The sequence below is a fragment of the Salvelinus namaycush genome, chromosome 12 (genome assembly GCF_016432855.1).
Source record: "Salvelinus namaycush isolate Seneca chromosome 12, SaNama_1.0, whole genome shotgun sequence".
Classification (NCBI taxonomy): Eukaryota; Metazoa; Chordata; class Actinopteri; order Salmoniformes; family Salmonidae; genus Salvelinus; species Salvelinus namaycush.
The window spans coordinates 9,732,088-9,755,630 of record NC_052318.1 but is presented as its reverse complement, the minus strand read 5'-3'; the positions used below and the strand labels follow the sequence as shown (position 1 = coordinate 9,755,630).

Sequence of the window (23,543 nt, the reverse complement as noted above, 5' to 3'; positions counted from 1 at the left end):
AGCTCAGAGCCCACCATGGAAGAGTGATGGGTGTTTGTCTTGAAGGGGATCTGGGGAGAAGTTGGCCACAGTCAGAGTTGCAGTGAATGGGAAAACCACGTGAAGCGTGTAACTTGCTGTATCAACAAGTAATATCTCCTCCTTCATCTGCTGAGGAACACGATTGAAGGTGGGAAGGAGAGAGAGCGAGATGTCACATAATGATATCTGGGTTCGCGACTCGAGGACTATAGCTTTGACTTCATATCTGGCAAGATCAACAACTGATACTACAGCTTTTAGTATCAGGGCCGAGGTAGAACCAAAACCCGTCTAGATTACAATACCTGTTTGTCCTTCAGTATAGGAGAGTTAATAATCAGATACAGGCAGCATGACTTTGGCTGTAGTGCACAATGACCTCAGCAGCTCTGAACATAACCTCTGTTTTTATAAGGTGTGTAGGAGCTCAGAAATAATGAGAGGTGCATAGCAGTGTGATAAACTCAGCACAGGCTACATAAAGGCCTGAAAGTACCCCATGACAGCGCATGCACAGCTTTGAAGCATACGGTGTTATTCACTAAGGAAACAGTGGCTAAAATGGTTCCCCCCAAATTACTTGTTGAGCTCACCATTCTTTGTACAGATGTAGGATCTTAATATGAGTCAGTTTGCTACAACAGGAAAATAATGCAGCAACGGGAAATTTGAACGGGAAATTTGAATTATTATGTGGATTATAATTAATGGACATTTTTGTAGGGGTTGATTCTTTTTAAGGGAAAATCAAGTCTGAAATGTCAAAGTGGAAAATACAAACTTCAGATGCCTTTTTAAACATCAATACACTACAAGTTTTACATTTCCTGCATTGCGGAAAGTTCTCTTGCAACATGGTGATCAAATTAAGATCTTATATTTGTAACAACAAATACTGGAGCCAAATCTGGAGGAGGAAGTGCAACCAAGCCCTCTCAGAAAAACACATCAGACAAACAAATCAAGCCTAAACTGTGCTTCCTGTTTCCACGGGACTACACTTGATTGTATGGGTAGTCTGGGGGATGCTATACTTAGCCTATTCTCTTTGGTGCCATTCTCCAGTGTGTCTCTGTCCCACCCAGTGCTGTGTATGGGTCTGATTTATCACTGTTTTCATCGGTTTGCCCTTTTGGCTCACAGTGATAAGGTCCCTAATGTGTTAGAGCCCTGTCACTCATCCAGATAGCTAGCTGTTAAGACTACTGAGGGATTTACACACAACATGAGAGTGTTCTAGAGAGACAGAGAGCACACAGCGCTCTCTCTCTCTCTCTCTAGATCATTTTATTGTGGGTGTTCTGTGGTTCCCCTGTGCCAATTCAGGCATAAAGGGCAAAACCAATACTTTAAAAAACAGTACATTCTCAGTAGTGCTTACCTCAGTTCCAACATATCAGTGACACATCATTAACACGGACTCATTCAACCCTCGGCATGGCACAAATACTACCAGTCAATGTACACACAATGAGTCGTGACCACATGTTTTTATCCTCATCTTTATTTGAAATAGATTACTGGATTAGCATAGACAGAAATAAATTAAAGGTGAAAGAATTTTTGTAAACACCATATTTCATTTCACATCTTTGACATCTGAGTACAACTAAATCCTGTTTTCTCAGTCTACTGTTGGCAGGGACTAAATAAACTGCCCTTGATGCCAAGGTAAAATGTGTTTAAGTACACTACTCACAAACACCAGGTGGCAGTGTTTTATTATAGTACATCATAGAAAATTGATCACACACCAAGCATAGAGATGGAACCAATCATAAATGCATTTGTTTATCTATCTGCCATCATTAATTCTAGCATTTAACCCTCAACTACAGGTCTAGTGTTTAACCCTCAATGACAGGTCTAGTGTTTAACCCTCAGTGACAGGTCTAGTGTTTAACCATCAATGGCAGGTCTAGTGTTTAACCCTCAATGACAGGTCTAGCGTTTAACCCTCAATGACAGGTCTAGCGTTTAACCCTCAATGACAGGTCTAGTGTTTAACCCTCAACTACAGGTCTAGTGTTTAACCCTCAACTACAGGTCTAATGTTTAACCCTCAATGACAGGTCTAGTGTTTAACCCTCAATGACAGGTCTAGCGTTTAACCCTCAATGACAGGTCTAGCGTTTAACCCTCAATGACAGGTCTAGTGTTTAACCCTCAACTACAGGTCTAGTGTTTAACCCTCAACTACAGGTCTAGTGTTTAACCCTCAATGACAGGTCTAGTGTTTAACCCTCAATGACAGGTCTAGTGTTTATCCCTCAACTACAGGTCTAGCGTTTAACCCTCAATGACAGGTCTAGCGTTTAACCCTCAACTACAGGTCTAGTGTTTAACCCTCAACTACAGGTCTAGTGTTTAACCCTCAACTACAGGTCTAGTGTTTAACCCTCAACTACAGGTCTAGTGTTTAACCCTCAACTACAGGTCTAGTGTTTAACCCTCAACTACAGGTCTAGTGTTTAACCCTCAATGACAGGTCTAGCGTTTAACCCTCAATGACAGTCTAGTGTTTAACCCTCAATGACAGGTCTAGCGTTTAACCCTCAACTACAGGTCTAGCGTTTAACCCTCAATGACAGGTATAGTGTTTAACCCTCAATGACAGGTCTAGCGTTTAACCATCAATGACAGGTCTAGTGTTTAACCCTCAACTACAGGTCTAGTGTTTAACCCTCAATGACAGGTCTAGCGTTTAACCCTCAATGACAGGTCTAGCGTTTAACCCTCAACTACAGGTCTAGCGTTTAACCCTCAATGACAGGTCTAGTGTTTAACCCTCAATGACAGGTCTAGCATTTAACCCTCAACTACAGGTCTAGTGTTTAACCCTCAATGACAGGTCTAGTGTTTAACCCTCAATGACAGGTCTAGCGTTTAACCCTCAATGACAGGTCTAGTGTTTAACCCTCAATGACAGGTCTAGTGTTTAACCCTCAATGACAGGTCTAGCGTTTAACCCTCAACTACAGGTCTAGTGTTTAACCCTCAATGACAGGTCTAGCGTTTAATCCTCAATGACAGGTCTAGCGTTTAACCCTCAATGACAGGTCTAGTGTTTAACCCTCATCGACAGGTCTAGTGTTTAACCCTCAACGACAGGTCTAGTGTTTAATCCTCAATGACAGGTCTAGTGTTTAATCCTCAATGACAGGTCTAGTGTTTAACCCTCAATGACAGGTCTAGTGTTTAACCCTCTGAGCTATTTCTCTGGCAAACTATTTCACCTTGTTTTCGCAGGTTATGTATACAACTCTCCTTCTCCTTCTCCTTCTCCCTCCCTCTCTCTCCCATCCCTCTCTCTTCCTCTTTCTCTCAACACCTCCTCTCTCTCCTTTCTCCTTTCTCTTTTCTCCACTCTCTCTCCCCCATATCTCTCTCTCAACCCCCCCTCCTTTTCTCTCTCTGTCTCTCATCCTCTCTCTATGTGCTCCAGGAGATGATGATTCCCACTCAGTCAGTAGTGTGATTGGTATGCTCTTGACTTCCCCTCTAGGAAGAGCCAGACAGCTCTACAACTACATGATTCATACCCACCATGACAACTATACTCCATATAGAGGTTCATACCCACCATAACCACTATACTCCATATAGAGGTTCATACCCACCATAACCACTATACTCCATATAGAGGTTCATACCCACCATAACCACTATACTCCATATAGAGGTTCATACCCACCATAACCACTATACTCCATATAGAGGTTCATACCCACCATAACCACTATACTCCATATAGAGGTTCATACCCACCATAACCCCTATACTCCATATAGAGGTTCATACCCACCATAACCACTATACTCCATATAGAGGTTCATACCCACCATAACCACTATACTCCATATAGAGGTTCATACCCACCATAACCACTATACTCCATATAGAGGTTCATACCCACCATAACAACTATACTCCATATAGAGCTTCATACCCACCATAACCACTATACTCCATATAGAGGTTCATACCCACCATAACCACTATACTCCATATAGAGGTTCATACCCACCATAACCCCTATACTCCATATAGAGGTTCATACCCACCATAACCACTATACTCCATATAGAGGTGCATACCCACCATAACCCCTATACTCCATATAGAGGTTCATACCCACCATAACCACTATACTCCATATAGAGGTTCATACCCACCATAACAACTAGACTCCATATAGAGGTTCATACCCACCATAACCACTATACTCCATATAGAGGGGCACAGCTCCAGGTAATAGGAGTGGGAAGTGCTGTGGTATGACCAAAGGCAGTCTGCACAGGAGGAGACGAATACAACCCTTTTTTCTCTTTTACAATTATGTTTTTCAATCTTTTTAAACAATGCCTCCAACTGTTGCTAAATCCACACAAGGCCACAGTTCTTATCTGGCTATTTATTAAAACAGAAACAAACAAACAAACGAACAGTTAGTTAGGTAACCCCTAAAGTACTTTATTACTGTGTTACTTTTCAATAGCAAAAAAAACACTGGTGAACTTTTCCTTTTGAATTCCCAGATGTTACCTAACTGCTCATTGTGTGTATTTAAGAAAATAATAAGGTTGGGGTCCCAAAGAAAAATATGACATTAAGGCACACCTTTTATAATCGCGGCATGACCACATTTACAGGTAATAGTCCACACAGTGACAACAAATGAAAAACAAAATAGAGTACTCATTTTACAACTCTGCTTTCATTGGGCCCTTGAATGACATACATTTATCAAAACCTACAATAATTTGAATATCTGTACCAATAATGGTTGTTATAAAGGTGCCAATAGTAGATCTGATAACCAGGTAAAGCCTGGTTAATAAGACAGGTAAAGCCTTGGATAATATGTAATTGTATTGCAGAAAGGGTCAAAAGACTGGCAAAGCTATTTTCCAAGCACATATTGAACAACAGGATGGTGACTTCAATTAGACTACATATATGATTATCATTGTCTGCATGGGGAAACCAATCAGGTACCATATAGTAGCTATACGGCACCCCTATATTAAACAGAAGAGAATGATAATTCATACACTACACTTTGACCTCTACAATTAATGGAGAAGCGTGTGCAAAGCTATCTTCTGTGCGAAACAGACAATAAATATCTATTTATCTATAAATATTTATATCCCAAATGTCCATGTCAAGTACCCATCATCTTGGTTTGCTTGAGTGTCACAAGTGATGCCTAACGTCATCACAGAGACTCATTAAGTAAACTCTGTCTCTGCTGAAGTCAGTGGTTCCCTTTGTCTTCCAAGAGGAATCTGTGGTTGGTGTCTTTAAAACAAAGGCCGCATATCTCATCTCTAATTTTAATTCATTTTTTGTGAGGCAACTCACACCCCCTTTCTCTGTTTTCATGTACTGCAGACATAGTATCCTATTTGTCAACATCAGGCTTAATTTTCTTCCTGGCCTGAGCCTAGTCTCAGCTTAGCAGGCATGGTGGCTGTATCCTGTCTGTCTCTGCTTCCTGCTGGGTTGGCAGGCAAATAATTTTCTGGGCGTGGCTGACTTGGTGGAGGGAGGGGAGCTCCAGGGGATCATGGCGCATCAGGCCAAGTCAGACCAAGTCAGGGTAGGGCAGTGTAAGAAGGGGTGCCCACTGAGAGGCCACATCCCTGAGCGAGGAAAAGAAGAAAGAGCCAAGGTCTGTCTGTCTGCTCTAGGTCAGGTGCCACTCACTCTGTAAAGTAGTAATCTATGTGACCTCCAGCAGTCTGGGCATAGTGGCCGGCTGTTGGGGAATGTGTCAGGGTTAAAGGTCAATCTGAGTGCCTACACCGGCCGGCGGCAGAGGGAGAGTGGGGGATTGGGTAGTGTTGATCTACAAGCTGCGGCCAGGTACGCGTAGCGACTTCGGGCTAAAGCAGAAGTCCACTATCCTGATATGTCGGCTGCCGGGTCCACGTTGTTGTTCTGTCCATCTTCAATAGCCTTGTTCTTCTCTGTCGTGGTGAGGCCTGTTGCTTCTGTTCCCACCACAGCCTTCTTTGACCTATCAGGTGAAACCCACAAAAGCTAGATGTTTTGCTATCTGGTATTGATATGTAAATTAAAAAGGGTTTTCATCAAATTCTATCATGTTACATACATTCAAGGAGTTACTCAGCAGTAGTGGACACATACAGGATTCATTATCGCAACCGTTGCTGTAAATATGTCATGTTGACTGTGGCCCAATACTTTTGCCTTCAGCCATTTAATTTATGCCTAACTGCTCTGCCGATTTTATTAGAAGGATGTAACAGTTCTTTGGCAACCCACATTGAAACTCATAAGTAGAGGACATCAAATCTGAACGATTTTTTAAAAGAAATCGGGGGCAACAGCAGGTGCCATATTTTGGTGTTAATGTAGGCCACCAGACGATATATCTCTGTAGGACATTCATTACCGTTCAAAAGTTTGAGGTCACTTAGAAATGTCCTCGTTTTTGAAAGAAAATCTAAATTTTTGTCCATTAAAATAACATCAAATTGATCAGAAATACAGTGTAGACATTGTTAATGTTGTAAATGACTATTGTAGCTGGAAATGGCTGATTTTTTACGGAATATCTACATAGGCATACAGAGGCCCATTATCAGCAGCTATCACTCCTGTTGACATCAACAGTGAAGAGGCGACTCTGCGATGCTGGCCGTCTAGGCAGAGTTGCAAAGAAAAAGCCATATATCAGACTGGCCAATAAAAGTTAAATATTAAGATGGGCAAAAGAATACAGACACTGGACAGAGGAACTCTGCCTAGAAGGCCAGCATCCCGGAGTTGCCTCTTCACTGTTGATGTTGAGACTGATGTTTTGTGGGTACTATTTAATGAAGCTGCCAGTTGAGGACTTGTGAGGCGTCTGTTTCTCAAACTAAACACTCTAATGTACTTGTCCTCTTGCTCAGTTGTGCACCGGGGCCTCCCACTCCTCTTTCTATTCTGGTTAGGGCCAGTTTGAGTTGTTCTGTGAAGGGAGTAGTACACAGCGTTGTACGAGATCTTCAGTTTCTTGGCAATTTCTTACATGGAATAGCCTTCATTTCTCAGAACAAGAATAGACTGACGAGTTTCAAAAGAAAGTTATTTGTTTCTGGCCATTTTGAGCCTGTAATCGAACCCACAAATGCTGATGCTCCAGATACTCAACTAGTCTAAAGGCGGACAGTTTAATTGCTTCTTTAATTAGCACAACAGTTTTCAGCTGTGCTAACATAATTGAAAAAGGGTTTTCTAATGATCAATTAGCCTTTTAAAATGATAAACTTGGATTAGCTAACACAACGTGCCATTGGAAAACAGGAGTGATAGCTGCTGATAATGGGCCTCTGTATGCCTATGTAGATATTCCATAAAACATCTGCTGTTTCCAGCTACAATAGTAATTTACAACATTAACAATGTCTACACTGTATTTCTGATCAATTTGATGTTATTTTAATGGACAAAATATGTGCTTTTCTTTCAAAAACTAGGACATTTCTAAGTGACCCCAAACTTTTGAATGGTAGTGTACATAGTGAGTGTTCTCAGTAGACTACACAGTGTATATCTCTGTTAGGACATACAATGAGTTTTCTCATTAGAAACTGAGTATCCAACCTTTCTCTGTTGAAGATGAGGAAGTCCCTCTCCACATTGTCCAGGCGCTGTTGGAGCTGACCGTTCTGGGAAATTAAAAGGTTTACAGGTTTAAGAACACACACACAAACTCACTGAATCTTTTTTAAGACAGTAAAGATTATCCCATGACCCAGATAATGGTTGTTGATACTTGGTACAAGAAGGGGGAGAACAAGCACTAGAAAGATTAATGACGTTTTGCTCATTTTAAAGGACAGCCAGTATCTCTCTCAGAGGCCCACTTGCCCTACACTGAAACAGTGTCACACATTTAGTGATGTTAATCACGTGAGAACAACAACATCTCCGTGACGACCTATCCTGGCAGCCTTGCCGGTGTTATGACAGTTTCTCGCCCTCTCTGGGCCCTGGGTTGATGTTAGGCAGACTGCTTGGGCCAGATTGGGCCTTAGACGACTCCCACCGTAAGTTTCTTGACCCCCTGTACAGGCCTGGCAATCAGCCTGGAGAGCTAGTACAGGTGCTTTCACAGTGGGGCGCCAGACCCTGGCAGACAGCCAACAAGACAAGTAGAACACGGAGAGAGAGAGAGAGAGAGAGATTGAGGAGACAGAGAGACAAGAGAGAGATTGAGGAGAGAGAGACAAGACAGAGATTGAGGAGACAGAGAGACAAGAGAGAGATTGAGAAGGGAGAGAGATGGGGTGACATTCACACAGAAGCCTTGTTTATACATTGTGCCCACATTGTCAGAAATATCTTTACACATGGTATCAAAATGTGTCTCTTATCCGCCCACTGTGTCAGCATTGTGACCACATTTCCCGGTCACTCCCTGTAAGCAATTTATTTGACAGCTATTCTATCAAAATAATACGGATTTATTTTAAGACAGATATTGATCCCATAAGTCAATGGTGCCACGTGTCAACGATTTTAGAAGGCAGGACAATGACGATTTAAATGGTTTCACTGTCCAGATCCGTTTACACTTGTAAAATATCCAGACACAATGTGTGCCTGACTACCTACGAAGGTGGTCAGGAAGATCTGATCTCAATCAGAACACAATGTGTCTTTTAATCATCTACACCTGTCTGGAAATGTCGGCACAATAAGAATGTGGACAAGATCAGGACAAAGGATGCATTTTAGAACCAGGTATAGAGAGAGACACAGAGTGAGATGGACAGACAGAGAGAGGGAAGAGAGACAGAGGGAGATGGATAGAGAGAGATAGTAAGAGAGAGAGAGAGACATACAGACAGACAGACAGACAGAGATAGGCACAGTGGCTTGCAAAAGCATTCACCCCCTTAGCATTTTTCCTATTTTGTTGCCTTACAACCTGGAATTAAAATAGATTTTTTGGGGGGGGTTTGTATCATTTGATTTACACAACATGCCTACCACTTTGAAGATGCAAAATATTGTTTCTTGTAAAACAAACAAGTAGTAAGACAAAAAACTGAAAACTTGAGCGTGCATAATTATTCACCCCCCCAAAGGCAATACCTTGAAGAGCCACCTTTTGCAGCAATTACAGCTGCAAGTCTCTTGGGGTATGTCTCTATAAACTTGGCACATCTAGCCATGGGGATTTTTGTCCATTCTTCAAGGCAAAACTTCTCCAGCTCCTACAAGTTGGATGGATTCCGCTGGTGTACAGCAATCTTTAAGTCATACCACAGATTCTCAATTGGATTGAGGTCTGGGCTTTGACTAGGCCATTCCAAGACATTTAAATGTTTCCCCTTAAACCACTCGATTGTTGCTTTAGCAGTATGCTTAGGGTCATTGTCCTGCTGGAAGGTGAACCTCCGTCCCAGTCTCAAAATCTCTGGAAGACTGAAACAGGTTTCCCTCAAGAATTTCCCTGCATTTAGCACCATGCACCATGCCTTCAATTCTGACAAGTTTCCCAGTCCCTGCCAATGAAAAACATCCCCACAGCATGATGCTCCCATCACCATGCTTCACTGGGGGGATGGTATTCTTGGGGTGATGAGAGGTGTTGGGTTTGCGCCAGATATAGCATTTTCCTTGATGGCCAGAAAGCTCAATTTTAGTCTCATCTTACCAGAGTACCTTCTTCCATATGTTTGGGGAGTCTCCCACATGCCTTTTGGCGAACACCAAACATGTTTGCTTATTTTTTTATTTAAGCAATGGCTTTTTTTCTGGCCACTCTTCTGTAAAGCCCAGCTCTGTGGAGTGTATGGCTTAAAGTGGTCCTATGGACAGATACTCCAATCTCCGCTGTGGAGTTTTGGTCTCTTTGTTGCCTCTCACATTAATGCCCTCCTTCCCTGGTCCGTGAGTTTTGGTGGGCGGCCCTCTCTTGGCAGGTTTGTTGTAGTACCATATTCTTTCCATTTTTTAATAATGGATTTAATGGTGCTCTGTGGGATGTTCAAAGTTTCGGATATTTTTTTATAACCCAATCCTGATCTGTACTTCTCCACAAATTTGTCCCTGACCTGTTTGGAGAGCTCCTTGGTCTTCATTGTGCCGCTTGCTTGTTGGTGCCCCTTGCTTAGTGGTGTTGCAGACTCTGGGGCCTTTCAGAACAGGTGTATATATACTTAGATCATGTGACAGATCATGTGACACTTAGATTGCACACAGGTGGACTTTATTTAACTAATTATGTGACTCCTGAGGGTAATTGGCATGATGACTCCTTGCTGTCCCCAGTCCACCTGGCCTTGCTGCTGCTCCAGTTTCAACTGTTCTGCCTGCGGCTATGGAACCCTGACCTGTTCACCGGACGTGCTAAAAAAGCCAACTGACATTTACGCCTGAGGTGCTGACTTGCTGCACCCTCGATAACTACTGTGATTATTATTATTTGACCATGCTGGTCATTTATGAACATTTGAACATCTTGGCCATGTTCTATTATAATCTCCACCCGGCACAGCCAGAAGAGGACTGGCCACCCCTCATAGCCTGGTTCCTCTCTAGGTTTCTTCCTAGGTTTTGCTCTTTCTAGGGAGTTTTTCCTAGCCACCGTGCTTCTACACCTGCATTGCTTGCTGTTTGGGGTTTTAGGCTGGGTTTCTGTACAGCACTTTGAGATATCAGCTGATGTACGAAGGGCTATATAAATACATTTGATTTGATTTGATTTAATTGGTTGCACTAGATCTTATTTAGGGGCTTCGAAGCAACGGGGTGAATACATATGCACGCACCACTTTTCCATTTTAAACTTTTTTGAATTTTTTGAAACAAGTTATTTTTTTCATTTCACTTCACCAATTTGGACTATTTTGTGTATGTCCATTACATGAAATCCAAATAAAAATCCCTTTACATTACAGGTTGTAATGCAACAAAATAGGAAAACCGCCAAGGGGGATGAATACTTTTGCAAGGCACTGCAGGTAGATTGGGAGATCTATCTGATCAGGTACTACTACCTACTGTATCTCTGAGGTGTTGACAGAATGAAAGCTCCTAAAAGCAGGTCTGTTTGACAGAGCCTGATAACAAGCAGAGTTTCTACAGACATGCCACTCTACTGTATGACTGACCTCTCTGTGTGAAGAGCTTACATCATGACTTCTGTTGTCACTGGATCTCAGTCATCAAGGCAACAACACACCGCCACGCTGACCCTCAACACGGGGGTCCCTCAGGGGTGCGTGCTTTGTTCCCTCTTGTACTCCCTGTTCATCCAGAACTATGTGGCCACGCATGACTCCATCATCATCATTAAGTTTACCGACGACAATGAGACAGCCTACAGGGAGGAGGTCAAAGACCTGGCAGTGTGGTGCCAGGACAACAACCTCTCCCTCAACGTCGGCAAGACAAAGGAGCTGATCGTGGAATACAGGAAACAGAAGGCCGAGCACGCTCCCATTAACAATAAGTCAGTTAAATAAAGGTTCAATAAAAAATGAAAAAACATTGACAGGGCTGTAGTGGAGCAGGTCAAGAGCTTCAAGTTCCTCAGTGTCCACATCACTAAGGATCTATCATGGTCCACACAGACCAACACAGTCGTGAAGAGGGCACGACAATGCCCCTTCACCTTCAGGAGGTTGAAAAGATTTGGCATGGGCCCTCAGATCCTCAAAATGTTCTACAGCTGCACCATTGAGAGCATCTTGACTGGCTGCATCACCGCTTGGTGTGGCAACTGCTCGGCATCCAACAGCAAGGAGCTACAGAGAGTAGTGTGTACAGCCCAGTACATCACTGGGGCCGAGCTCTCTGCCATCCAAGACCTCTATACAATGCCCTAGAAATTGTCAAAGACTTAACGAAATAGCTACCTAGACTATGCGCATTAACCCTTTTTACACTAACTTTTTTTGACTAATTACATACGCTGCTCCTACTGTTTATTATCTATCCTGTTGCCTAGTCACTTTCTTCCTAGTTATATGTGCATATCTACCTCAGTTACCGTACTTCTGCACATCGACTCGGTACTGGTACTCCGTGTATATAGCCAAGTTATCGTTACTCATTGTGTATTTATTATTACTTTTCTATTATTTCTCTATTTTGTTTCTCTCTGCGTTGTTGGGAAGGGGCCGTAAGCATTTCACTGTTAGTCCACACATGTTGTTTAGGAAACGTGACAAATAAAATGTGATTTGATCTCAGTGCATTGTGTGTTCCTTTACTGCTTACTCTCCTGTACAGGTGCCATGCCAGATGCTAAGCACCACCTCCCACACCCCAGCATGGGAACAGACAGGCAGACAGACATACAGATAGACAGGCAGATAGACAGACATCCAGTCAGACATAAAGGCAGATAGACAGACATCTAGTCAGACATACAGGCAGACAGACATGCAGACAGACAGGCAGACAGACATCCAGTCAGACATACAGACAGACAGACAGACAGACAGACAGACAGACAGACAGACAGACAGACAGACAGACATCCAGTCAGCCATACAGGCAGACAGACAGACATACAGGCAGACAGGCAGACAGGCAGACATACAGGCAGACAGACATGCAGACAGACAGACATACAGACATGCAGACAGACATCCAGTCAGACATACAGGCAGACAGACATCCAGTCAGACATACAGGCAGACAGACATGCAGACAGACAGACAGACATACAGACATGCAGACAGACAGGCAGACAGACATACAGGCAGGCAGGCAGATAGACTTCCAGACAGACATGCAGACAGGCAGACAGACAGGGGTGTGATGGGGTGAGCTCTCCACCTGGAGAACAAGGATCCCTTGGGGAGCCAACAAGGTAGCCAGGCAGAGCAGCACGGTGCTGGAAACGACAGTGGGCCCAGAGAGAGACTGTCAGAGCCAAAGGTATAGCTTGCGAAAGACAGTCTGTGAATAACAATATCACTTAACCTGTGGGTAATTCTCTCCCTTTCTGCTGTTAAATGGGAGTTCAGAAGTTAATTATGCCCTGCTGTTAGATAAAAAATGTAATTTAACACTTTACAAAATGAAACCTAGAGGGACTTTTCTGTTGGCTGTTTGCCAGGCTGGTAGAGACACAATTAAAGTCATTGTCTATTTCAATTGTACAGCTATATGCTCAAGACAGCAATCGGTAACATCATTGTGTATAATAACTATTCGACTTCTGTACTGTGGGTTCTGACCATCCGGGATTCTCTCTTAGTTATAGAACCAGACAAAAACTACAGTACCACTGAATACTTCAACACATCAATATCAAAGTGCTGATCAGAACTGACAACTATTCTGATCAGGTTAATTGAGGGTGAAGAGAAGGGAAGTGACAGCAGTTAAAGTTACATGATCATAGAGTGTAGCGAGGTTGGGAGGATGGAGGATGGAAAGATGGGCCTATTTATGCTGTTCCCAAGAAAACACGAGTCCAATTCCTCACTACATCATCTGTGATTTAATTCAGCTAATTCTACTGTTCATTATGGGTTCAACAGCAGCCAGGATTCAGAAGGGAAAGAGAGAGGGAGGGCGGGAGGGAGGAGAGAGAGAGGGAGGGAGACAGCAGTTAAGAGGATGAGAACAAGACAGAAAAAGGAGAACAGAATGTGGGGAGGAAGAAACAGAGAGGGGAGGAAGGGGGAGAGGAGCACAGAGAGAGAGAGAGAGAGAGAGAGAGAGTGAGAGAGAGTTAATGAGCCAGCAGCAGACTGGGCCAGACATTAGTGCAGTGCCCCACCTGCCTTTCATACAATATTGATCTGCACTGCTTAAGAAATGTGTACACACAATGCACATCCCCTCTCTCTGTCTCTCTCTCTCTGTCTCTCTCTATCTCTGTCTCTCTCTCTCTGTCTCTCTCTCTCTGTCTCTCTCTCTCTCTGTCTCTCTCTGTCTCTATCTCTCCGAAGTTTAGACAGGAGAAGTGTATGTCCTCCTTCCACTCAACATGTGGCCCCTGATAAACTAACACACACACACAATGCTGTTTTCCCATTTTAGAAAGGTATGGAAAAAATGAATGCTTCACTGGTTTTGTTTAAAAATACATTCAGTGAAGTGCACTTCCAGTTAAAAATCATGTATGGAGGGAGTATTTTTACATTTGACATTTTAGTCATTTAGCAGATGCTCTTATCCAGAGCGACTTTCACAGGATCAATTAGGGTTAAGTGCTTTTCACCTAGTCGGCTCTGGAATTCGAACCTTTCCGTTACCTGCCGCTCACCATATTTTTAGTATGGTTGACAAAATAGAACTGGGAGGCCTACTGCTTGAGGTTTCATTTCCAAGATGGTGAACAGTATTGTTAGAAAGTTATTACACTTCAATACTATGGAGACATTCCGTTGGTGTGAATGAATCTTCTTGTCTATGTCAAGTGTCCTTGTGCACTGCTAGTTTTACTGTGATGTTACATTGGTGGTGATAATTGGACAATTATTTACTTGATTCTGGGTAGTACTGTGGCGGCCATGAAATGTTGTCAGAGGTTATTGTCATGCAAAATACTGCCGGTCTCACAGTAATTGACCCGGTATTAGCATCTGCAGGCCGTCACAAACCTACAAGCCGTTGATGCATGCCTTTGGAACATCTACATTAAAAAGTATAATAAATCAATTTAATACACGTTGGCCAGCGCTTGGCCAGCGCTTACTGCGGTGTAGCCTACCATATCTGCCCGCAATGTCATTTCACGAATGCCCGTCCATGTGATAGGGCCACTGTTTGTAAAATGGACCGTTGCATTGGCTTTATTAGTCCTGATCCCTGTGACTAATACATTTGGCTATTTAAGCTCTGAATATCAGCTATCCGACTTTATCAGGAGTTATCCTGTGACTATTTGCAATGTGTTTACACAATGGGAACTACAGAAGTATTGCATTTTTTTCTATGATTAACGTTAGCTCGTAAGAAATGTACGGATACAAACTTGAAAACACTGATCATGACAATTTAGACCACGGGGATGAAACTCCTGGACAGAGTAGCCTGACTGTCCATTGCATATTGTCCATTTTAATTTGACATGTACTGTTTTTAGAATATGATGTTTGTTAACATGTCGGCACATGTTTATGTTAGATTATATTTTTTACGGAATGTTGGTGGAGCGCTGCAGTGACCCGTCTCTCCAACAGAACACTGGAGAGGTGCGCTGAGAATGGACAATGTTCATATTTTGCGTCCCTGCCTTTGACAAAGTGGGCACTTCTTCTCACAGTGCGTCTTGATCAGTTTAGCTCAGAAAATCCTGCCCTCGTCCATCTGCCTAAGAGCCAATTTATGCTTGATCCGAAAATGTGGTCGGAGGCGCCGCATGAATGGTGTGACGCAATGGCCAAACTGAGCTCTGTGCCTCTAAAAATGTTTTAACAATGCGGAGGGCTCTGTATAGCTCCGCACTGACATGATTGGTTGACCGTAGGTGGGGGCGGGAGGTCCTGTATGAACACAAACTTGCTTCCTTGACAACTTCCTTCACAACAGCTCTGCTCAACAGTTGCACACTGCTCCGTGAAACGCAAGAAGTATGAACGCCCTGACTTCTGCAGAGGCTACACAGCCAATGTAGACATCAGATTGACCATGCAGCGCCTTTAATCCTCAGGCTGGCCCTGAGTGCACATACGAAGTGAGGGTGTGGAGGGTACAAGTGATCATTTGAAACAGGTCATATACGTTAGATTTAGAGTTATTTGGCAACTTTAGTTGTAAATTATATGAACTTTAGAAATCAAAACATATATGGGCTGCATTACATTTACATTTAAGTCATTTAGCAGACGCTCTTATCCAGAGCGACTTACAAATTGGTGCATTCACCTTATGATATCCAGTGGAACAGCCACTTTACAATAGTGCATCTAAATCTTTTAAGGGGGGGGGGGTTAGAAGGATTACTTTATCCTATCCTAGGTATTCCTTAAAGAGGTGGGGTTTCAGGTGTCTCCAGAAGGTGGTGATTGACTCCGCTGACCTGGCGTCGTGAGGGAGTTTGTTCCACCATTGGGGTGCCAGAGCAGCGAACAGTTTTGACTGGGCTGAGCGGGAACTGTACTTCTTCAGAGGTAGGGAGGCGAGCAGCCTATAGCTGCCTATAGCTGCATGATGCAACTATAGGCTATTGATGATTTGAGAAAGTCACAAAAAAAGCTCTCAATTGAATCTTGTCTTTACTAATATGTACAATTCGTTTTGATTAAGAATGGCCCATTATTAAATGGGCAGGAACAGGGGAAAAAATGTCACCAGAGTACTAACCACCAGTCCTGGAATTCATCATTACGCACACCTGGCACTCATCATGATGCGCACCTGTTAATTATTATGATTCACACCTGGACTCCATTAGCTTCATCATTTCCTCCCCTTTATATGTCACTCTCTCATGTTCACTCACCAGTTGGTATTGTTCTTGTGTATCGGAGTTCTTCCTTATGTTAGTGTCGTGTTCTTGGTTTTGTTGTTTTATTTCCGGTTGGTTTTTCTTTGGATTTTTGTAGTCTCATACATTATTTTTTATATTTCTACAAACTTTCTATCCAATGATACCAATTATATGCATATCCTGACTTCTGGGCCTGAGTAACAGGCAGATTACTTTGGGCACGTCAGTCAGGTGGAATTTCTGAAAAAATACCCTAGCCCTAAGGAGTTAAGTTTCCCTGCATTGAAGTTCCTGGCTACCTGGAGTGCCACCTCTGGGTGAGCGTTTTTTTTGTTTGCTTGTGACGGAACACAGCTCATTCAATGCTGTCTTAGTGCCAATGCTGTCTTAGTGTGGGCTACAACTTATCATGAGATACTCTACCTCAGGCGACAATAGCTCGAGACTTAGATATCATGCACCAGCTGTTGTTTACAAAAATACATAGTCCGCCGCCCCTTGTCTTACCAGACGCCGCTGTTCGATCTTGCCGGTACATCGTATAACCAGCCAGCTGTATGTTGATTTTGTCGTCGTTCAGCCTCGACTCCGTGAAGCATAAGATGTTACAGTTTTTAATGTCCCGTTGGTAGTTTAATCTTCCGCGTAACTCGTCGATTTTATTCTCCAAAGATTGCACATTTGCTAGCAGAATGGAGGGAAGTGGGGGTTTATTAAATCGCCTACGAATTCTGAGAAGGCAGCCCACCCTTCGTTCCCTCTTTCTCCGCCTCCTCTTCACACAGATCACGGGGATCGCGGCCTGCCTCGTCAGAGTCATGAAAGGAAAAAAAGGATTCTGCTAGTCCGTGGTGAGTAATCGCAGTCCTGATGTCTAGAAGTTATTTTCGGTGCTAAGAGATGGCAGTGGCAAAATTATGTACAAAATAAGTAAAAAAATAAGTTACAAACAACGCAAATAAACAACCAAAAAAACACAATCGGCTGGGGGCACGTAAAACGTCTGCCTTCTTCTCCGGCGCCATCTTACATGGCCCAAGTGAGGTTGAGTCCCAAGAAATCAAATCAAAATGTATCACCATACAGCAGCATACTGTTCCTTAACATTACCACCTTTATTTAGCTGTAAAAATACAATAACTTGTTTTAGATTTACTGTATTTTCACCGCAACTAGACAAAAACCTCCAGGGGACCTTGGCACAACGTTTAAATAACGTCTTAAAATCTTTCTTGGACGTCCCTTTAACAAACCGGGAACAAGACAAAACCTGCAGGGAATCATGATTGTTTAAATTAAATTAATGTAGAATTAATTATGCCTTGTACAGTCAAATATTATCACATTAATGTGATATAAAATCACGTGACCACAAGATCAAATGTGAAACACGTGATCATGTGAAATTCATGTGGTTTTTCCGTAAGGGTCATGCTTCTATTTTTCCAGATTTGTCCAGCACACGCTTTAAGCCATGAACCCAGTGAAGAACAGTCTGCATCGTGTCTTTCTGAAGCACTGCAAGGTTAACCAGGCTGAGCTCCACTTGGGCAGGTACACCATAACAGTTGTCAGCTTTCATAAAACATGACTCAATTTGGGTCCAGCTCTGGCTTATTATTGCTAATGGCGCACAAGATTTGTGCCCATACCACCCAAATATCTTACCTCTATTGGAAAAGCGTTACATCAACCCTCTTTAATGTAGCTGATAGAAGGGAGCAAAACCAAAGGGAAGAAACAGCATCTGATTTACTTTATAATGGTCCCCCACATCGACTCTAGACATGTGATGCGTTAAGTCGATAGCTCCTGTTTAGCCAAAACAGTCCCTCCCCTCATGTGAATTCATGTGCACCTCTTCTTGGGTAAACAACATTTAAAAGCCCATTAAAGGCTGTTGTAACTCACTCACTCACACTGGGATGGCAACAGAGACAGTCTGCAGTACTGAATAAATAAGAGAGAGTAGAGATAAAAGGAGAAGGGAGGAGAGAGAGAAAGGAGAAGGGAGGAGAGAGAGAAAGGAGAAGGGAGGAGAGAGAGAAAGGAGGAGGGAGGAGAGAGAGAAAGGAGGAGGGAGGAGAGAGAGAAAGGAGGAGGGAGGAGAGAGAGAAAGGAGGAGGGAGGAGAGAGAGAAAGGAGGAGGGAGGAGAGAGAGAGAAAGGAGGAGGGAGGAGAGAGAGAAAGGAGGAGGGAGGAGAGAGAGAAAGGAGGAGTGAGGGAGGAGAGATAAAGGAGGAGTGAGGAGGGAGAAAGGAGGTGGGAGAAAGAGAAAGGAGGGAGAGAGAGAAAGGAGGGATGAGAGAGAAAGGAGGGAAGAGAGTGGGAGGAGAGAGAGAAAGGAGAAGGGAGGAGAGAGAGAAAGGAGAAGGGAGGAGAGAGAGAAAGGAGAAGGGAGGAGAGAGAGAAAGGAGAAAGGAGGAGGGAGGAGAGAGAGAAAGGAGAAAGGAGGAGGGAGGAGAGAGAGAAAGGAGGAGAGAGAGAAAGGAGGAGGGAGGAGAGAGAGAAAGGAGGAGGGAGGAGAGAGAAAGGTGGAGGGAGGAGAGAGAAAGGAGGAGTGAGGGAGGAGAGATAAAGAGGAGTGAGGAGGGAGAGAGAAAGGAGGAGAGAGGAGGGAGAAAGGAGGTGGGAGAAAGAGAAAGGAGGGAGAGAGAGAAAGGAGGGATGAGAGAGAAAGGAGGGAAGAGAGTGGGAGGAGAGAGAGAAAGGAGAAGGGAGGAGAGAGAGAAAGGAGAAGGGAGGAGAGAGAGAAAGGAGAAGGGAGGAGAGAGAGAAAGGAGAAAGGAGGAGGGAGGAGAGAGAGAAAGGAGGAGAGAGAGAAAGGAGGAGGGAGGAGAGAGAGAAAGGAGGAGGGAGGAGAGAGAGAAAGGAGGAGGGAGGAGAGAGAAAGGTGGAGGGAGGAGAGAGAAAGGAGGAGTGAGGGAGGAGAGATAAAGAGGAGTGAGGAGGGAGAGAGAAAGGAGGAGAGAGGAGGGAGAAAGGAGGTGGGAGAAAGAGAAAGGAGGGAGAGAGAAAGGAGGGATGAGAGAGAAAGGAGGGAAGAGAGTGGAGGGAGAAAGGATGTGGGAGGAGAGAGAAAGGAGGGAGAGAGAGAAAGGAGGGATGAGAGAGAAAGGAGGGAAGAGAGTGGAGGGAGAAAGGATGTGGGAGGAGAGAGAAAGGAGGAGGGAGGAGAGAGGAGGGAGGAGAGAGAGAAAGGAGGAGGGAGGAGAGATAAAGGAGGAGTGAGGGAGGAGAGATAAAGGAGGAGTGAGGGAGGAGAGATAAAGGAGGAGTGAGGAGGGAGAGAGAAAGGAGGGGGGAGAGAGGAGGGAGAAAGGAGGTGGGAGAAAGAGAAAGGAGGGAGAGAGAGAAAGGAGGAGGGATGAGAGAGAAAGGAGGGAAGAGAGTGGAGGGAGAAAGGATGTGGGAGGAGAGACAAAGGAGGGAGGAGAGACAAAGGAGGGAGGAGAGAGAAAGGAGGGAGGAGAGAGAAAGGAAGGAGGAAAGAGGAGAGAGATAAGAGGAGGGGTGAGAGATAAGAGGAGAGAGGAGAGAGAAAAGAGAGGAGAGAGAAAGGAGAGAGGAAAGAGAAATCAAATCAAATCACATTTTATTAGTCACATGCGCTGAATACAACAGGTGTAGACCTTACAGTGAAATGCTTATTTACGAGCCCCTAACCAACAATGCAGTTAAAAAAAATATGGAAAAGAATAAGAAATAAAAGGAGGGAGAGAGAGAGACAAGAAGAGGGAGGAGAGAGAAAGGAGGGAAGAGAGAGAATGGTGGAGAGAGGAGAGAGAAGAGGAGAAGAAGGGACAGGACAGGAGTAGAAGAGCATGCTGACTGGTTGTTGGACTGTCTGTCACGTCTGATAGAGCATCCACACAGTAGTGTTGTAGTGAACCAGTGGCATCATTGGCAGCGGCCAGGCCTGTCGAGTAAAGAGCAGCACTGCTGCCCGTAAACGGAGGAGGACGCTTGATGAATGCCCACCTTTAATGAAATCACTGATGCCAACCTTTCCAGCTCTTTTTATTAACCGTGTGTGTGTGTGTGTGTGTGTGTGTGTGTGTGTGTGTGTGTGTGTGTGTGTTTCACCCACCACCATCAGGCCTCTTTTACTGGGGGATCAAATTAACCTTTGTGTAAACACCCAGAGGACATGTCTGATTTATGTGAACAAGAGAAAAAAGAAAAGAGAAAGAGAGTGATTGCATTATTCTTCTCCCTTATGCACGGAACGTCCACGTTGGTAATTTACTCGGATGACAAATGTGCTTCTTTCATTACGCCACTCTGGTCAAACTAAAAGGCTACTTATCACCTGCCGCCGAGCCAAATGGACACACAGATGGTGACCTGTGGAATGGATGGAACCATTGAGAGGCATGTGTTTGTTGTTAGGGGAGGCTTTACCTGGGGGGACCCGTCAGAACCCTGCTCTCTGGTCTTCCTGGCTAGTCTCTTCTTCTTCTTGTGCAGCGGTTTAGACTCCAGAATCATCTCCTCCAGCTCAAAGGTGGGGTCGCAGTTGAGCCTCCGCCTCTGGAAGAGGAACAGAGGATGAAGCTTTTATTCTGGAGAGAGAGGCTGTCCATTCAGTCCATCGACCCTCCCCATCTCTCCTGACTGGCCCGATGTAGTGACCACAGGGAATTCACTTTATAATCAGACACCATTACAGGCAATTCACTCTATAATCAGACACCATTACAGGGAATCAGATCATTTCATTTCCAGCTACTAACGTGTCCTCACAGATGTATTGTTAAAGAGATTGAACAGGATTTTATGCACTTAAAAACATATTGTAACATATTGTACGAATTGAAGATACTGTGTGTAGGCCAAAGCATCTCCCAGGACTGAATGGGATGTGTGAGATAAGGAGCTGCAGTAGTTCTGGTCTTTGGGTTTGCCTGACTGCTTATATGGATGTATCAGGATTGGGCGAAGGCGGTACTTACACTGCTTTGCTTCGAGTGCTTCGCACGTGTGCCCACAAGGGGGGGGCTTTGGCTAAGACTTTCCTTTTGCAAGGGTGGAGACTTCGCAAAATGCTGGAACTCTCAATTTCTAACATGTATAGGCTCAGAAGTTAATTTCGCAGCTGACCAAATTACGCAAAATTTTACTTCAGGGTTAACCGAGATCATACAGGACGTAACATATCATACGAAATGGATGACGTTATACACAATTGTGGACAATTTTTGGGGACCGGTTTTGGCTCTTGAGCTCTACTTTCAAAACTATTGGCTGAAATGAAACAACACCTTTATAATGCATCTTTAATCGATGACTGACGCTAGTGTTATTATCAGTCTGAACCTGATAGAGACTGACTTGAAAGTAGTCTTCTTGAATCAATGTTCCTCTACGAGCTGTCAGCTTTGAAGCAGAAGATGCTCCGCTCCCTGGCACCAAATGTCACCATGCCAACGGAACAGCTTGACCTCCTGCGTGGCGTCTGATGATGCCACTACCTTGCATGCATAATTTTACCTGCCTGTCAAACACTTGCTCCCTAACACCTGAGGAGGTGCTGTAGGAGACTTGAGCTCTAATGACCAGTAACAGCCTTCTCAGACCAGCAGGGGGCCGTCTGGACGTGCTTGTCTGTCTGGGCTGTGGGAGCGTTGTGGTCTGACTCACGTTGGGGATGAAGCCGGGGGGAAGCTGTTTGTTGAGCACCGCGTCCCAGTTGACGTCAGACAGCAGGTCCAATTCCTGTAGCTCAGCCAGGCAGGACACTCGCTGGTGCACGTCAATACACAGCAACTAGAGAGGAGTAAGAGGAGGTGCAGGAGGAGGAGGAGGAGAGGAGAAGCAGGAGGACGAGGAGCAGGAGAAAGAGGAGAGGACAGGAAGAAGAAACAGGAGGAAGAGGAGAGGACAGGAGTTGGGGAGAGGAACATTTCTGAGCTTTAAAGCAAGCACATCTGACACACACCACATGCACCACAGGAATGTAGATGAGGGGTGTTGTGGTAGGCTATGTGAGCACTGAGCTATGCAACAGTATGACTGCAGTGGAGAATGACCAAAATAGAATCTGATCACTTACAGTAGCCTTGTAGGTTTACTATTATAACCAAAGGAGATGGCATCTATGACCCACAAATCAATCAGCATAGCATGTAATAACAATATTAGTCATTCAAGGAATATAGGGGTCAAATATAACTATAGTTCAAGTAAACAAGGTCTTGGTCCAGAGGTCGCCAATTTTCAATAAGATACAGTATAATAACAATGTATTATTCATTCAGGGAATGTAGGGGTTAAATGTAAGGTCACCAGGCGCCTATAGTAAGTCTGTAGATCTTTCTGTACCTTTCTGAGCAGAGACTTGATCTCCAGAGACCAGGCCATGGGGTAGCTGGGGTTGACCTTGTGGAACATCTGGAGGATCTCATTGGCCGGCATGCTGGAGCGCATGATGTACGGCCTCTGGAGGACCAGGACATAGCATTATTATCCCACAGAGGTTGTCGAGGTCACCGGGTCCTCATACATACAGATATACATGCAGAAGTGCATCAAACTGCCTAAAGAGAAAAGTCTAAATGTGGGTTTCCAGGTCTAGTAGTAAACCAGAGCAGATCAGCCTTATGCTCTGTTCTCTCTCTCTCAGGGGAGAGACCATTTTCCTGTGTTTGGGATAGATGATGGGTGGGGCTGTGACGGTGATTGATGTGTGGTGCTTTAGGGACACCAGCGCTCGCTGCCACTGATAGTCAAGTCCAGCAGGGCCTGAGGAGAGCTGGGGAGACGGGGCTCAAATTCCAGCAGGGCCTGAGGAGAGCTGGGGAGACGGGGCTCAAATTCCAGCAGGGCCTGAGGAGAGCTGGGGAGACGGGGCTCAAAGTCCAGCAGGGTCTGAGGAGAGCTGGGGAGACGGGGCTCAAAGTCCAGCAGGGCCTGAGGAGAGCTGGGGAGACGGGGCTCAAAGTCCAGCAGGGCCTGAGAAGAGCTGGGGAGACGGGGCTCAAAGTCCAGCAGGGCCTGAGGAGAGCTGGGGAGACGGGGCTCAAAGTCCAGCAGGGCCTGAGGAGAGCTGGGGAGACGGGGCTCAAAGTCCAGCAGGGCCTGAGGAGAGCTGGGG

At 44.5% G+C, this 23,543-nt stretch overlaps 1 protein-coding gene across 1 annotated transcript in view; it reads right to left on the bottom strand.

Moving 5' to 3' along the window:
• Positions 1-5,928: 5,928 nt before the first annotated feature.
• Positions 5,929-23,543, bottom strand: part of LOC120056765 (serine/threonine-protein kinase 32A-like) — a 74,627-nt gene continuing 57,012 nt past the window's right edge. Inside the window, exons 8-13 of the mRNA XM_039004973.1 lie at positions 22,772-22,888; positions 22,091-22,216; positions 20,877-20,980; positions 14,726-14,816; positions 7,642-7,706; positions 5,929-6,046 (exon numbers count right to left, since the gene is read on the bottom strand). Coding sequence (XP_038860901.1) covers positions 5,929-6,046; positions 7,642-7,706; positions 14,726-14,816; positions 20,877-20,980; positions 22,091-22,216; positions 22,772-22,888 — 621 coding nt within the window. The remainder of the gene's footprint in view (positions 6,047-7,641; positions 7,707-14,725; positions 14,817-20,876; positions 20,981-22,090; positions 22,217-22,771; positions 22,889-23,543) is intronic.